The sequence below is a fragment of the Drosophila sechellia genome, chromosome X (genome assembly GCF_004382195.2).
Source record: "Drosophila sechellia strain sech25 chromosome X, ASM438219v1, whole genome shotgun sequence".
Classification (NCBI taxonomy): domain Eukaryota; kingdom Metazoa; phylum Arthropoda; class Insecta; order Diptera; family Drosophilidae; genus Drosophila; species Drosophila sechellia.
Genome location: NC_045954.1, coordinates 22,188,945 through 22,204,106, shown reverse-complemented (window position 1 = coordinate 22,204,106; position 15,162 = coordinate 22,188,945). Strand labels below are relative to the sequence as shown.

Here is a 15,162-nt window from a genome sequence, read left to right as displayed (position 1 = left end):
TCGCAGGCGTCGACGTCGGCGCCGCAGTCGCTGCGACAGACAGAGAGTGGTCAGATATAAATATACATGTACTGTATATATGTACGCGCGTTCCGCAATGATCTTAGCTAAGAGAAACAAAGCCGATGGGCGGCATTAAAAACTCTCTTCATAGTTTTCCCTGCTCTTAAGTTGCAACTGCACTGAGAAGGCATTTTGCTGTTTTGATCGTGCATTGTTTTGAGTGTGTATGTCTTTAACTTAAAACAAGAGAGAACGCAAATGTCGAGTTCCCCGACTATCAGATACCCGTTATTCAGCTAGCCCGAATGGAACGAGACTTTTCATCGTTTTTCATGAACATTGGTAGAAATTGGGGGAAAAAATTAAGTTTAATTCACTAAGGTCTGGGTAGGAAAGATTTGACAGTTTTAAGACAAAATGTCTTCGGCATATCTATAGAAATTGGAAAGAAAACGGATTTAATACAAAAAAATTAAATTATTTCTCAAAAGTGTGGGCGTGCCAGTTTTTGCCGGTTTTGGAGCATTAAAGTGGGAGTTTTTATCATATCGATAAAAATTCACAAGACTAATAAATATGAAAAAATATCAAAACATTTTGCAAAAGTGTGCGCGCGTTTCGGCGGTTTATGGGCGTTAGAGTGGGCGTGGCAACATGGGGAACAAACTTTCGCTGCGTTTATGTCTCTAGGATCCAGCTCTTAAAGTTCCTTGTATCTCGACGCTCATATGAACGGACAGACAGACGGACACGGCCAGATCAACTGGGCTATTGATCCTGATCAAATATGGTTGAAAACGCTTCCTTCTCCCTGTTACATACTTTTTAACGAATCAAGTATACCCTTTTATCTTTTGTCTTATTTCTTCTGTTATGTTCTCCTGTTCTCAATTAGGGAGATGCTCTCTTTTGGCCGCCTGCAAAGGATGATTAATGATGTTCTCTGTTTTTCAATTTTTCTGAATACTGCTAGTTGTTCAATTTACATAGACCCTTCCTGGTAATTTTCCGTTGGCGGTTTGTTTCTATTTATCTTATTGACTACAATTTTTATTTTTAATTTCGTCCGAGGTCGGGAGACCACTACACACACTACTATCATTCGGAAATAAGGCGAACTGGAGTGGTCGGCTTAATAAAAAAAATCCCAGAAAAGCTGGAAAGTCGGAGTTGGATTTCCTCGGACCCAAATCGAAGTTGAGAGCAGTCATGGTTTTGGTTTCCGTCATCATTTTTGGAGACTGAATCGCAAATCGCACTTCTCGGTACTTTTAATTAGCCGCCACTTGAGCCTGTGCCGCTGTTTAGGCCAACATAATGGCCAATTAAGGGCACTTTGTCCGAATACAGCGTTTCAATTTCGATTTGATTAGGGAAAATTCTCTTTATTTTTATGCAGTGATTCCGGCTAAAATCCACTATACTTAAGAGTTCGCAAAATTTTGTAAATAAAAGCTATTTTATAAAAAATAAATGTACAGAGTTGGCTTAGGGAACTTAAAGAAGGCCAAACCTGAACTAGGGGGTATTTTCCCAAGTGTTCGAATTCGGATCAGCCCCATTTCCCCATTCTCCCATTCTTCGCCGCCTTCCCTTCGTGTTGACTCTTGGATGGATGGTCAAGTGTGCGGGGCTCGTCTTCAGGCCATTCGCCCAAAAATTAAAAACCGAAGAAACAAAAGTTAAACAAATAAGAAAAATACCGAAATGTGTTTTTGTACTTTTCCTTCTTCTTGCGCAGATGCTGCGTTGTTGTGAAGCAAAAGTGATTTAAGTGAAATCAATTAAAAAATTTCGTTGTCTCTCGATTGTTTGCCTTCGCTTCTGCTTCTTCCCTTCTTTCTTCTCACCCCACCCCCTTTCGATGCCCCTTTCGAGTGGCATTTGGATTTTCAATGAAAATTAATTTCTTTCTACATTTTCCCCGTCCAGCGTATTATGTCCCCTCCCACTATGCTAATTATTTTCACTTTTTTAATGTTCTAGTTTTCACTTTCGAACAAGTTTGTGTCTCTGTGGAAAAAGCCCTAACATTAAAAAAGAGGCGAAAACCAAACCAAATGTCAAAAGTTTTGCGTGGGAGTCTGAATATGAAAATACGAAAACGAGCCAAGAACATGGACATACGAAGTCGTCCGCACGGGCAATAGATTTGGTATTTGAAAAAGTTATAACTGGATTGGAAAGAGTGGCAGCTAAGTAAATTGAAGCTTAAAACACGCAATTGGATGTCTCTGTCACCACAGTAACCTCCAGTATTCATCGCCAAAAAGTCATGATGTGTGCTGATTAGTGAACATTCGCTGTTCTCGTTCATACGCTCCGTTATTTTCTCATAGTGGAATAAAGAAGCAGATCAGTCGGCTATACGCGGTATACATATGTACATATGTATGTGTACATTTGTACATAGGCTCCCTATGGCGGTGCTCCAGAGTCGTAACGCAAATTGACAACTTAATTCCATCAGAGTTCCAAGTGCGTGCACACAAAAATCCAAATACGCTCCCCGAAAGGTTGCCCTTTTCTTAGGCATTTTCCACACCATACCCACAGTCAGAGTTCAGAACGAATGTCGATGCTGATTCCGATTCCGATTCCGATTCCGATTCGACATTGACATTCAAATCTAAACATAAATAATAACAATGATTAACATATCAACACGTCGCTGGAGCAGGAGGAGGCATGGAAGGGACTAAGCCGCATATGCATGCCAAAGATACAAGAAAGAGTCGAAAAAGTGGAAAAGCGGGCAGGAAAAAAAAATATATCGATGCCCAGCGCTGGGCTGACGTGAATCAAGTTTAAAGCGGGAAAACCCGTAGGGGGCGGCCAACATTTAACATTTTTGGGATTCATTTGCTTTGGGCCTCGGCCTCCAAAAGATAACATCAACACAATCCTACGAGTATGGCGAGAGATGGCCGGGGGGTCGGAGAAAAAAAAAGCCATGGAAAAAATAAAGACATGGCTGCAAAAAAGGGATCACATGGCGAGGACAGCATGAAAAGTGGACAGCAATTTGCAAGTTTGCCGAAGCACAAGCCATTTATGTATGTATGTATGAACGTATCATATGTATGTATGTTCATACATAGCTTTGTGCTCCTCTCTTTCCTCTGCTTCAGGAAATTCTTTGGGGATAAACTAAACGAGAATTCAATGCAGGCCAAACATAAACATAGCAAATAAACTGGCATAAACATAGAAAATATAAAACATATTAAGGGGAATCATTCAATCAACAATGAAAAAGGCACAAGGAATTTGAGGTAAGTGTGCTGACAGTTTTGACCGCAGTGCGAAGTCGAAGGTTTTTAAACTATACATTTTCGTACATTTACGAGTATTGTTCTAGCTTTGAGAACATTGTAAAGGCAATGTCGTCGAACACATTTGACAATTTTCGGTCTGGGCGCTCCGTGTGCCAGCTCAATACCCTTTCAGAGGGTATATTGATTTCAGTCAGTTAGCAACGAAGTGGAGGAGACATTTGGACCATTTAAAGTATACATATATGTATATTCATAATCAGTATGAACAGACGAGACGAATCCTCCATCTGTTTTCTCAAAAGACAATTTCCTGTTTCAGTTAATATATGAGTTGAAAGTTGGACTGTATAGTGTCGATATCGATTCGATATCGTATAGCTACCATGAGAATAAACGGAAAATATTGAATAATGTTGCTTTTTATTTCGAAGGGTTCTAATTCTGTAACTAGCAATTTGTGACAATGTTAAATTTCAGTTTAAATTTCATTTTAATTTACAAAAAAATACAAAAGAAAGAAAAGCTTATTTTCAGTTTCGTTGTTTTTAAATACATGCATAATCACATAGTTCTAAGGTATAACGGCTTCGGCTTTGGCCGAAGTCAGCCTCATTTCTTGGCTTTTATTTATCATTATCGTAGTAGAGGCAACGCTCTCTTTACGAATCTGGAGGGCCCCTCTCCCTTCCCCTGACCAAGGGCGACGACAGCCAGTGAAATATTTCCCTAAAAGAAAACACCGAAAATCGGGAGCACATCTTTGGCGAGCACTCCACTCGGGCAATGTTTTGCTCCGATAAGGCGGACACGGCTTACTGGGAACCCGAAACAAAACCCAAAGACAGAAACCGGCAACGCAGAACTCAAACCCAGAGCCCCAACACTCAAACACTCAGCTCAAATCGCAGCCGACGAAACTCGTGACATTCGAACTTAGCAATGAGTCATCAGAAAACCCAAAGATCACTACTGCACTGACCTTCCTGGAAGGGAAAACATGGAAAACAAGGAGAGCAACTCACTCCGAAGAATGCCTAGACGTGGCACATCTGTGGCCCATAATGAGCCGCCACTTGAAATTTCTACACCACCGTGTTATTAAGCATTTGGTTAAATTCAACCGGGCGTACCGACATCCAGCCGCATCCCTATCTTGTTTTCATCACTCAAGGCCTGTGTATGTTTTGTTTCTCGGCCTTGGTTGGAGGTATTCGAACGAGTGCACCATAAGTGGATGTGTCAGGTCTTCCAGAAGTCTCTTTCGCTTATAAAGTGTGCTAAAAGTTGCAACATGGGATAATAAACGAGCTTTAGCACTATTGGTTTACATACAAAATAAAGATCAGGAATTATAATTATAATTTAATAGATCAGGAAATAATGTATAATCAAGATACTCGTACCAAACTAACTTTCTATAATGCTGTATTGCGTGCCATTTGCACATTATGCTAATTCATCTTTATTGATAATTAGGTTATAGTTACAAATTCAAAAACCTCAAAAGCTCCCTATCGGTGGCGAAAAGTGCACTCACCCTGCCCGATTTCCTCAATTCTAACGACGATCGTAATTCGTGTCATATGCATTAGTTGTTCCCAAATGAGTAAAAATAACTCTTACGGACAGTAAGCTAATTATAATCAATTCTAATCGCCTTTAAATTGCTGTGAGTGCCCTCCGGTCTTCCTTTTCTGGGCCGCACTTTAAAAGGTGCTGCTTGTTGTTGTTGTGCTTCTGGGCTTCCGCCCTGCAGGAGCTAATCGAAGCCAGCTCAGACTAAACAAACAGTTTCCCCCGGCCGTCCTACTCGGTTGTTCATACTCCGTCCTCCGTCCTCCGTCCTCCGTGCTGGCCGCCTTTCTCGCCTCTCCGCTCCCTCGCTGACCATTTTCAGTTGGGCATTTAGTATGTGCATGTAATTTCCATTAGAATACCCTGACCAGCGGTTTACCGCGCACTTCTTGTGGCTGGAATTGGCAACGCAAGAAAATTGCAAAATATCTGAACAATGTCGAGCTTCATCCGAAAAACGTAAGATAACATTAGCACGTTACTTGGTTGGGGGCTATCTACTAAAAAAAGCTCTTTCTTTCTGACATTCCACTATCCAACTCATAACATTCTCTTCCTATTTACTCAGCAAGTCCCAAAAGGGTATTCCAACATCGTGTACTCCAATTGTGTTTTCTCTCCTTGCTAAACGCCATGTTTATGGGCCTTCGGCGTTTTCCGCTCAATTCTATTTTCAAACTAAGCCTATCTAAAACGAACTAAACCGAACTGAACTGAACTAAAACGAGCTGATTGCTGATTATGGTATTAGGCAGAAAAATGGAAACGTTTTTGTGGCACTTTTCAATAGAAGCTCCACTGGAGCTAGCTCGGCCCAGCCTGCTCCGATGTGGAGCAGGAATCTGAATCGAAATGGGAATGGGAATGTGACTGTTAGCCAACAACAAGGAAATCTACTCAAAGACGTCTTGAGAACCTCTGCTGCTGTGACCCCTACTGCCTGTCAAAATGATACTTTCTCAGAGTTTCGTTTGCTTAAAAGCCGCAGCAACCGCCAGATTGCTTGTCTTAACACCAGCAGCCTCGTCCCCAAGCTGAAAATTCCGCGACTGTCTGTCAATCACAATTGATGCGATGGCTTCAACGTGATATTCCCTCGTTTGAACTTCATTTGACGTGGTATTTTTCCGCATTTTCCCTGGGTACTGGTGCTAGGCATTTTTCAGGGTGGCCAATTACCCCACCCTTAGTGGAACAAAATGGAAAAGAGCACAATCTGGGCAAGAAAAACAGGGAGCGGCGGAAGTCGGCTTTTTGATGAATGGCCTGTCAGTTGTCAGTCGGAGCTGAGGAAAACACGCATGTCTACGTTTCGCACAGCCGAAAATTGTAGGGAATTAAGTGCTGCTAACTAAAACATGGCTAACACAGAACACATTGTCAAGTAATAAGAGCAATGTAGTTGTGGATCACTTATATTCAACTGATTTTGTAGAGGTAGCTTAAATGCTCGGAAAGGTGTCAGATCGATAGCCGAAATAATGAAGTAATTATGCACACTAAAATGCCACTTCATCCCTTAAAATAGCCAATCTTCGATAAATCGGAAATCGGAACATCTTTCCCATGTTCCCGATAAAATTCCACAATCGGCTTGTCCAAGTCTTGCTAATGGAAACTCTTCATTTGCTGACGCTAATTAGCTGACTGTTTTGACTACGGTAGGGGTGGCATGTGGCATTCAGCTCATTTCCCAATTGAGATTGTCTTCAAAATGCATGCTGTGCGTGTGTGTGGGTGGGTGCCTGTGCGTGAGTATGTAGCGAAGCAAGAACCCATCTCCGGTCTCTCGTCTCATTCTATTCCCTTCTGTTACTAGTGCCGCCCCCTTTATAATGTAATATCATGTTAGGTGTAAACTTTTATTATTATGATTATACTTTTGAACCACCACTCCACCCACCTACTGCTATGGACAATGTTGCTATTGCTGTTGCTGTTGCTTTTGCTTTTGCTTTTACTGTTGCTGCTGAAGTGAAGGAGCAACGATGTTTTGCCCTCCCATTTTCCCCACATGGACTCGTATGGGAGCTGGTCTGGTTCTGAAGAGATACGTGAAAGTCACGTGAGTCATTAAAATGAAATGGCAGTCGAGTCTAAGTAGAAGCATGACAGGGGCGTATGGAGGCGATGATGTGGCTCTTACACTGGGGTAGGAAGAGTCAGCTTGGCCACAGCAAGCGTGGCCTCCCAGCTTTTGTGCAGGGAAAACAATTATATAATTATCATAGAAGGAGGCCTGGATTTGGCACAAACAGAGCAATACTGCAATATGTATGTATGTACATATATACCCCGATTTTGTGTTTTTCGATCAAGGTGGATTGTCGACTCGTACAAACTTTTCCCATGTCTGCACCCTCAACTGAATATATTACTTGTTTTGTAGGAACTAGATTTCACAATATCAATTAGCATAATGACTTCGTAGTTAGCTCACACCAACTGGATAAAATATCCCAAAAAGTGTATCGCTTCGCTAAGGGGGATCGCTCTTTCAGTGTACAGTGTACTTGTGTGAGTGATGAGACTCTTGCTCCAATAAGCAAAGTGGTGTTGCCATCATTGCTGCTGTTGCAATCGACCGGCGTACTCTTTGTCATCGCTAATGTCATCTGAGCTGAGGTTTCTCCTGGGCTTTCGGCCCGAGTTGGACATACAGATGGATCCATATTCAGGGACAACGGTCCGTTCCTGTCGTGTCTTGGCCCTTGGGACCTTGGACTTTTACTTGCAATTAGCTTTCGACGTCCCTTCTTCACTTCATCTCGCTTTTCGGGTGGCCTTTGATTTGTTGGAGATGCGAATCGATCTCAGTTCGATGAACAAAGGATAGTATTAATTGCTCTATATAGTGGGAGCTATGCGCAGCCTTGATAGAGTATTTCCATGTGAACTTAGGGGATTGATTACAATTAGGCTGCCCCGTGGAGAGGCAGAGTTTATCTGAATTTCTTGACAGAAATACTACCTTACATGACAAGGTTTGGTCCTTCATAGGAAATTCTCTTTGCTATAAGTTTATACTTTTAATTAATTATGACCTCTGAACATGATGACCATGACCCGTTGCTACTGGGCCCTGGGTGACCACCGTTGCATTTGCTGAGCTAACCACGTTATCGATAGAAAACTTGCCGGACCTCCTTGTTATCGGATTTCAAAGCTTAATAACTTTGGATATAATAAATTAAGTCATAATTAATTCCCGTTGGCATTTAAAACAAATTGTGCTGTAGTAAAATAGACTGTTTGTGTCTAGTTGCATACGAACGGTACCAAAATCTGCGAAGACAAGAAGAATATAATCGGTAGTCTTTAAAAGCTAGGAAGCTTTCATATCATTTCTATAGAGACCTAAGCCCTTGATGTACATATGAGTAAACCAATAAAATAGCTAATAGTTTATTAAGCAAATTTCAATTGATTTAGAAATGTACACGTAGAAAATAACCGAGGCGCTCAATGTTAACTTTTCTTGAATGTTGAAAAACTGGTGTTCCCTTTCCCCAGCATGGCGCATAAAGTATAAATGCAGCCATATTATTTATTACAAGTAGCTGGACAAACCTCTGGTCCTGTGGTTCTTAGCTACCGCCTGTCCATTTGTCATCCGCATTCAGTGAATTCTCTTTTAATTGATTAATGACGGCCACATTTAGCTTTAATTTATTAATATGCCGATTTATTGATTTCGCCGCGTTAAATAAATTGCCACTGCATATTTAATTTCAGCGCCTTGCGAAGGCCATCATTTTAATTCGATTTGTCAATGGCGATCGCAATTGCACTACGAGCCTTTGTTGTTACTCAATTAACTTTTTATTAGCCGCAAAAGCGAGCCCAGCTTAAACTTCCAACTGACCGACCTTCTGGCTAACTGACTGATTAACCGACTGAGAAACGGCATGACTTGCCAGCGAACTGACCGCTGCAGCGACTGAGGAAGCTCGGGAAACCAAACTCAAATGGATTGACGAACACGCCGAAAAAATAAGGGGGAAATAAACTGGAAACGCAGCAGTAAAAACTTCAGTTGTCATGGCCACTAATTGAAAAGGCCGCGAGCCAGGGGATGAAAACGTGGTGGTCGCCGGCGGTATTCAGACCGGGATTGCGATTCCCCAAAGCTTCCATAGCTACCGGCGTCAGGTGAGGCGATCGCGCACGTGGTGGCAACGATTTCCTGCCCAAGGTGAGATGGGTTTCGTGGGGTTAGAGCCTCCAAGGAGCCGCAGATGTCCACTGCACTCACTTTGAGAAAATAAAATAAGTCCGGCATGAAGGAAAATCAAATGCTTAAGCTCACTAGACACCACAGCCGCACATCCTGTGCCTCTAAAAATTAGATTCTTAAGTGTATCAGTAATTTGGTATCAAGCTCTAACCAAAATTCGAATGTGAATTTTCTTCTTATAATGATAACCAAACTCATTTCGTACACAAGATTGTACTCGAAATTTGTTGTTTGTCGGCAATTCCTTTTCATTTTGAAGAAGTTTACCCAGATCCAGGTTTTTTCTCACACTTTGTCATTTCCCTTCAAATTCAAGTACACTCACGCTTCCTAAGAACGAAGTGAGTTACCACAAAATATTCAAAATCTCCCAATACGACTTTTGTACATCGCTGACCTAATAACCACTAAAACTATGTTTCAATACTGGGAAGTCCTATCTCCATTAAAAACTACTATTCCAATGCCCTATCTGCTACTTTCATCCCTTTGCTGTATTATTTAGAACTGTTTTGCTGTCATCGTTGCTGCCCGCCGGAAATTCAGAATAATTAATATTTAGCTGCCGTTGCTGGCATTTTTTTTTTTTGCCAACGAAACCTTCGATTAAGACGAGGGACGGCCGGCAGGAGTTATTTGGCGCATTAGCTGCCATAATTTTAATGGCATTTAATGGCCCTAGAGTGGAACTGAATGGAGAATAGCGAAAAAACGCATTAATTACTAAACGAGCGAACAACAACGACTAAGTAATAAAATAATAATAATAAAGCATGCCAACGTGACCGTGTTCCACGAGGGAAAAGTCGGTATATTAGGAGCCAGAAAAGCCGAAAAAATTCACGCACTTGACACAAATTCCTTTCGGAAGGCGGCGAGCATTAAAATTGAAAATAGAAATGAAAAGAATGGAAGAAAATTTAGGAGTGAGAAAGGGTGGGGAAAACTGCTGCAAAGGCAAGAAGAGCCAGCGAATACTTCATATTATAAACGATGGCAGTCCGACAAAAAAATGGTCTTATGCTGTCAGCATAACATGGCAGGAAAAAAATCGGCCCAAAGGATGCTCGAAAGACAAATAAAATTGCGGCCGGGACCCTGGTATGTGGGTAAGTCCAGGGACCTGACTCACATAAGCATGAACCATTAATTTGCTGTATAATTAAGCTCTAACTGGGTTTTCGCATTAGCACTTTAATTACATTACATTTTAAATAGTCTTTTACTTCTCAGTGGATTTCGGAATACGAGTGGTTTTTGCGTTATCTCGGGCGCTGATCTGTTTAAGTCCTTTCGTTACTATTTCCTCACTCTTCAGTCCTGAGTGCTGGGCTGAGTATTTCAAATCGCACTTCTAGAAGGGGAATGAATTGCCACAAAAATGCGTGTACTAATTCATTATTAATTGGGTTTTTCGACTTTCCCCACATTGCAGGGATATGGTAACAGGAGGATATCCAGGCGAGTGCGACACGCTGATTGAGACCGGGTGAACGAGACGAGGACAAACAGACGGCAGGCGAGAGGTGCGGCAACAGGAACTGCAACAAAGAGACAAGGGACTATAAGGAAAATGTGCCAAGGGAGGAATTTAAGGACGTCAGCAGCGCTGGTAAACTTATTAGCGAAATGCACGAAGTCAACAAACGGACAGGCGGCAGTCCTTGCAAAGGACAAGGAATCGGAAAATCGGGGAAACCTCGTGCCGCAAAAACAACGAGCTAAACGTCAAAACAAGCAGCAGCAACACACACAGCAGTACACGCAGATGCTGCAGGAGCAGCAGCAACATCAGGAGCAGCATAATCAGCGCCAGCAACAAGGACGTCAAATAGAGCAAATGGCAATGGAGACAAATGAAGAGGCGGCGGCTGCCAAGGAGCACGAACACCAGACCAAACCGACAGACTCCGAATGCAAAGGCAAACACAAACACCAACGGAATCGCAATAATGTTGCCGGCGTTCAGCAGCATGTCCTGCGGTTGCAGTTGGAGCTGCAGTTGCTTCTGTGCGCCCTGTTGCCGACTGCTTTGCTGCTGGGGCTGCTGCCCCTGCCACCTGGCGCCGCAGCCACGGCCAGGATTTCCAGTGCCAAAGGCCCTGCACGTGAGCTCCTCTTAACCGAGATGGGCGGAGGAGGAGTCGGGGTCGGAGTTGGCGGCTCCTCCGGCGGAGCCGCACACCCGGCGGGCGGTGGCCCTGGCACAGGCCTCGCCGGGGGAGACGGAGGAGGTGTGGCTGGCATCGAGTGCCCCAGCTTCGACAACACCGCCTGTCCCTGCTACAAGTTCGAGGATGGTAAGTGCGAACGGTCGAGCGAACTAATTAAACGCATCAGCCGAGACGCCGAGGCAAAGTTTATTGCACTCGGGACGTCAGAACGAATTCCATATGAAGCCATCGAATATCAGATACCCCGTAGATAATAGTTACTTACAGAAGAAAAGTCAGCCCACGTTTTTGTGGAGAAGAATAGTAAACGTGTTGTTTTATTAAAATTTCTGGTGGTGTGCAAAAATAGATACATTTAGTTTGGCAATAGGCGTGGAATGAAATCTTATTTCAAATAACTGCCCGGATTTCAATGAGTCTCTCTTTTAATCAGACCGCCTTAAGAGTCCATATCCAGAACAGGAAGTGTTTACACAAGGCACCAGGGAAGCTTTCTATCGACGATTGTCAGAAACGAAATACAGTGTAGTCAAGGAAATGTAGACTACTAACAAGCAGTGCAATCGACTAGCTGGGACAGTTGCTTTGATGGAAATAATGGAAATGCACACACACATACACACTGCACTTGCCCGTCTGCGATAAGGTCGTGATTAATTCGCCCTATTTTCAGGACTTTTCCTGGAGTGTCCCGGCACGACGGCGATATCGCTGCGCTCAACCCTCGAGCGAATATCGGCGCCGATCCACTCGCTGTCCATCTACGACTTCGACCGCTCGGTGACGTCACTATCGCAGGACGTCTTCCAGCCGGGCGTCCATATCAGGCACCTGCAGTTTTCCCACTCGCACCTAGAGGCGCTCAAGGACAACAGCCTGCGCAACGTCCGCTCGAGCCTGGAGTCGCTCAGCATTGTTAATGGGAAACTAACGCAGGTGAGTTGAATTGGGAGAGACAACTATCTATATTGTAAATGGGTTCAATTTCTACAAGTTATATATGTATATATGTAAATTAAACCAAATACGTTTGTATTGAATGGTTCTTTTTATTAGAGCCAACTGCTCTGAATTCTGGTATCTTACGAACTAAATGCAAATCAAATTTATTCAGGCCGCCAAGTCTTCGGTTGGAGGCAGCGGTCCCAGCAGAGCGCTTAGTCAGCGCCTCGTGCCGTCTGGAGTTCCGTGCCTTCGACGGTCACCCAGCGCGCACATGCCCGCCTCGCATTACGCTGACCCTTGCACATCGCTTTCGCTAAAGCGAAATGCGTTACTGGGCTGGCTCAGCGTCGCCGATGTTATTGTTGGTCCATCCGGTCTTGGATGGCATTTCGGCGGGTCGTCGCACCCCTCTGACTTGCTCGTGTTAACTCCTCCTTGTCTTAAGATGAAGTCGTCCCCGGATTCAATGGTCTTAGATGGTTGTTGACGTTTGGCTTTCAGACGGTAGATAAGAAAGATGATGACCAGGGTTATTGAGGCTGTGGAGGAGACAGAGCAAAAGATCCAGGTGTTGCCTGATGGCAGTCGGGATTGGAGGTGGTTGATGTGCTGCAGATTTTTAACGCTCATTCCGTGAATTGATGACAGACTAAGGCGCTCTAGATGCCTCAGAACGTTTACTTGGGCCATGGCTGAAACTGCGGCTTTCTTCTTTGATGTTCCGATATTGTTGACGTAAAGGGTGCCGTTTATTTTAATTTTTTCGGTATATGATACCAGGTAAGTTCCTGATATCATCCGGCTTATTCCCTTTTCGTCGGTGATATTTATCGTTACATCGTTGGTGATGAGCATTCCCTCGTCGATCATGGTGACTGGGTCCAAGTGTCCAGGCTGGGTGTTGCAATGGGCGACCATGCCAGAGATGAGTTGTTGTGCGCAAGTTGGCGCTTTCGATCTCCTGCAGAAGGTGGTGCCCGCTGATACATTGCAGTCCTTGACCGCGAAGGTTTCCGTACCGCAATCCGCGACCGTGCTACCGTCCTCGAAATCTAAGATTCTATTTTCATGCTGTACTGGGAATATTCTTATTTTATGTTGTCCCTTTAATAAGCACTGTCGTGCCCAGATCAGCCTCAATGACCTCTTCTGAGCAGAGTGGCGTTAATTTGGTACCCAGGCGTCTGTTGGTTTTTAACCAGACTTTTTCGCCTACTTGGTACTGCTTATTGTCTTTGTGTTCATTTGAGTACCTAAGTGTTTTCTCTTGAGCCTCTTTGATCTTGTCTCTTATTGTGCCCGCAAAATCTGGTGGAATAGCGTGAACTATTTCATGAGGCTTTTTATTTGTAACCGAGTGGACAGTTCTGTTATATTCTATTGTTGCAAATAGAATGAGGTCGGTCGTCTCGGTTATGTTTTGATCTATCTTGATGCACCGTGCGATTTCTGCTAGGGTGCTATGAAATCTCTCAACTTGGCCATTAGACGTGCTGTGCAAGGGGGGCGCATTTGAGACCTGTATACCATACCTATTTTCTAGGATGGTTCGTATGGTTTGTGAGTTGATAGACCTTTCATTGTCGCAATAAACTGTTTTTATTTTAGGGAACAGATTTATTAGTTGTAGTATCGGAGTTTTGATATCTACGATTGCTCTTGAATCGATTGGTTGGACTATAGCGAATTTTGAAAATTTGTCGATACAAGTTAGAAAATGCTTTTGATCAGTTGAAAATATATCTATGTGGATAATTTCCCCAGTATAACCGGGAATTGGTGTTTCCGCTATGGTTTGTTGCACTGGGTGACGATTGTATTTTGCTTTGGAACATGTTCTGCAATTTGCGGTGATTTCTGCCGCTAGCTGGCCCATTTTGGGAAAAAAGTAGTCACGAAGGACCTGTTTTACGTTTTCCTGTCCTGCTCTATGGGCCCTATTGTGTTCCGTGGTCATAATTTCCCTTTGCTCGGTACTGTTTGTTATATCGGTGACCAAGCTTTTACAATGTCTAAATGTCGTCGAGGGAAAAGCGACGATTAAATCGTGCTGAATGAAGGCGAGTATAGGTAGCTCGCAGTGGATTGCATTGACGACATCTATTTTTACTAAATCTTCTAGTGAGCGAAGCAGTGTTGTGCGGTCTGTAAATCGCACAATGTGACGCGTTTTTGATTTAAAAAGGATGATCGACTTTATAGACGGGAAATCTGCCTGTTCGATCACTATTTGGTTCCTGAAACAGTTTACAGGTTTTTCCGTTGACTCTATAGTGTAGGTCAACGACTCCTCGCTGTGGATAGTAACGATGTCGGAGTGTGTATCGTTATCTAAAGCATTTACGTTTTGCCGCGACAAGGCGTCGGCTACGTGGTTTTCCTTACCCGGCTTGTAGAACACTTGTGCGTTATGTTCATCAACAAACGCTTTCCACCTTTTGAGCCTGGGATTCGGATTTTTATCCGACATTGAACCGGTCAGTGGTTGATGGTCGGTGAAGATGTTTAACTTCTTTACGCCATATAAATAGCTTCTGAGATTTTGGAGTGCCCATACTATTGCTAGTAGTTCTCGTTCATTTGTTGCCATTGAAATCTCTGTTCCGCGTAACGTACGAGAGATCATGGTGATTGGACGACCTTTCTGTGAAAGAACAGCCCCTAGGCCGCTTCCAGAGGCGTCAGTGGTCAAGTCAAATGGCTGAGTGAAATCTGGGTATGCCAACATGACATCCTCAGACTCCAGGATGTTTCTAAGTTTTTCAAATGATTTTCGCTGCTCGTTGGTCAGCTCTAGTTTGACTTTCTTTGAGTGGTTTGCACCAATTTTTCCATTGTCACCTTTTAGAATATTCGTCAGAGGTCTTGCGATGCTAGCAAACCCCTTTATGAAACATCTATAATAACTGGCCAGTCCCAGAAATGACCTGAGACTGAACAGTGTTGATGG

At 43.4% G+C, this 15,162-nt stretch overlaps 1 protein-coding gene across 1 annotated transcript in view; it reads left to right on the top strand.

Moving 5' to 3' along the window:
* Nucleotides 1-15,162, top strand: part of LOC6621439 (chaoptin) — a 239,917-nt gene that overhangs the window by 204,809 nt on the left and 19,946 nt on the right. Inside the window, exons 6-7 of the mRNA XM_032725663.1 lie at nt 10,529-11,393; nt 11,941-12,203. Coding sequence (XP_032581554.1) covers nt 10,667-11,393; nt 11,941-12,203 — 990 coding nt within the window. The 5' untranslated portion in view covers nt 10,529-10,666. The remainder of the gene's footprint in view (nt 1-10,528; nt 11,394-11,940; nt 12,204-15,162) is intronic.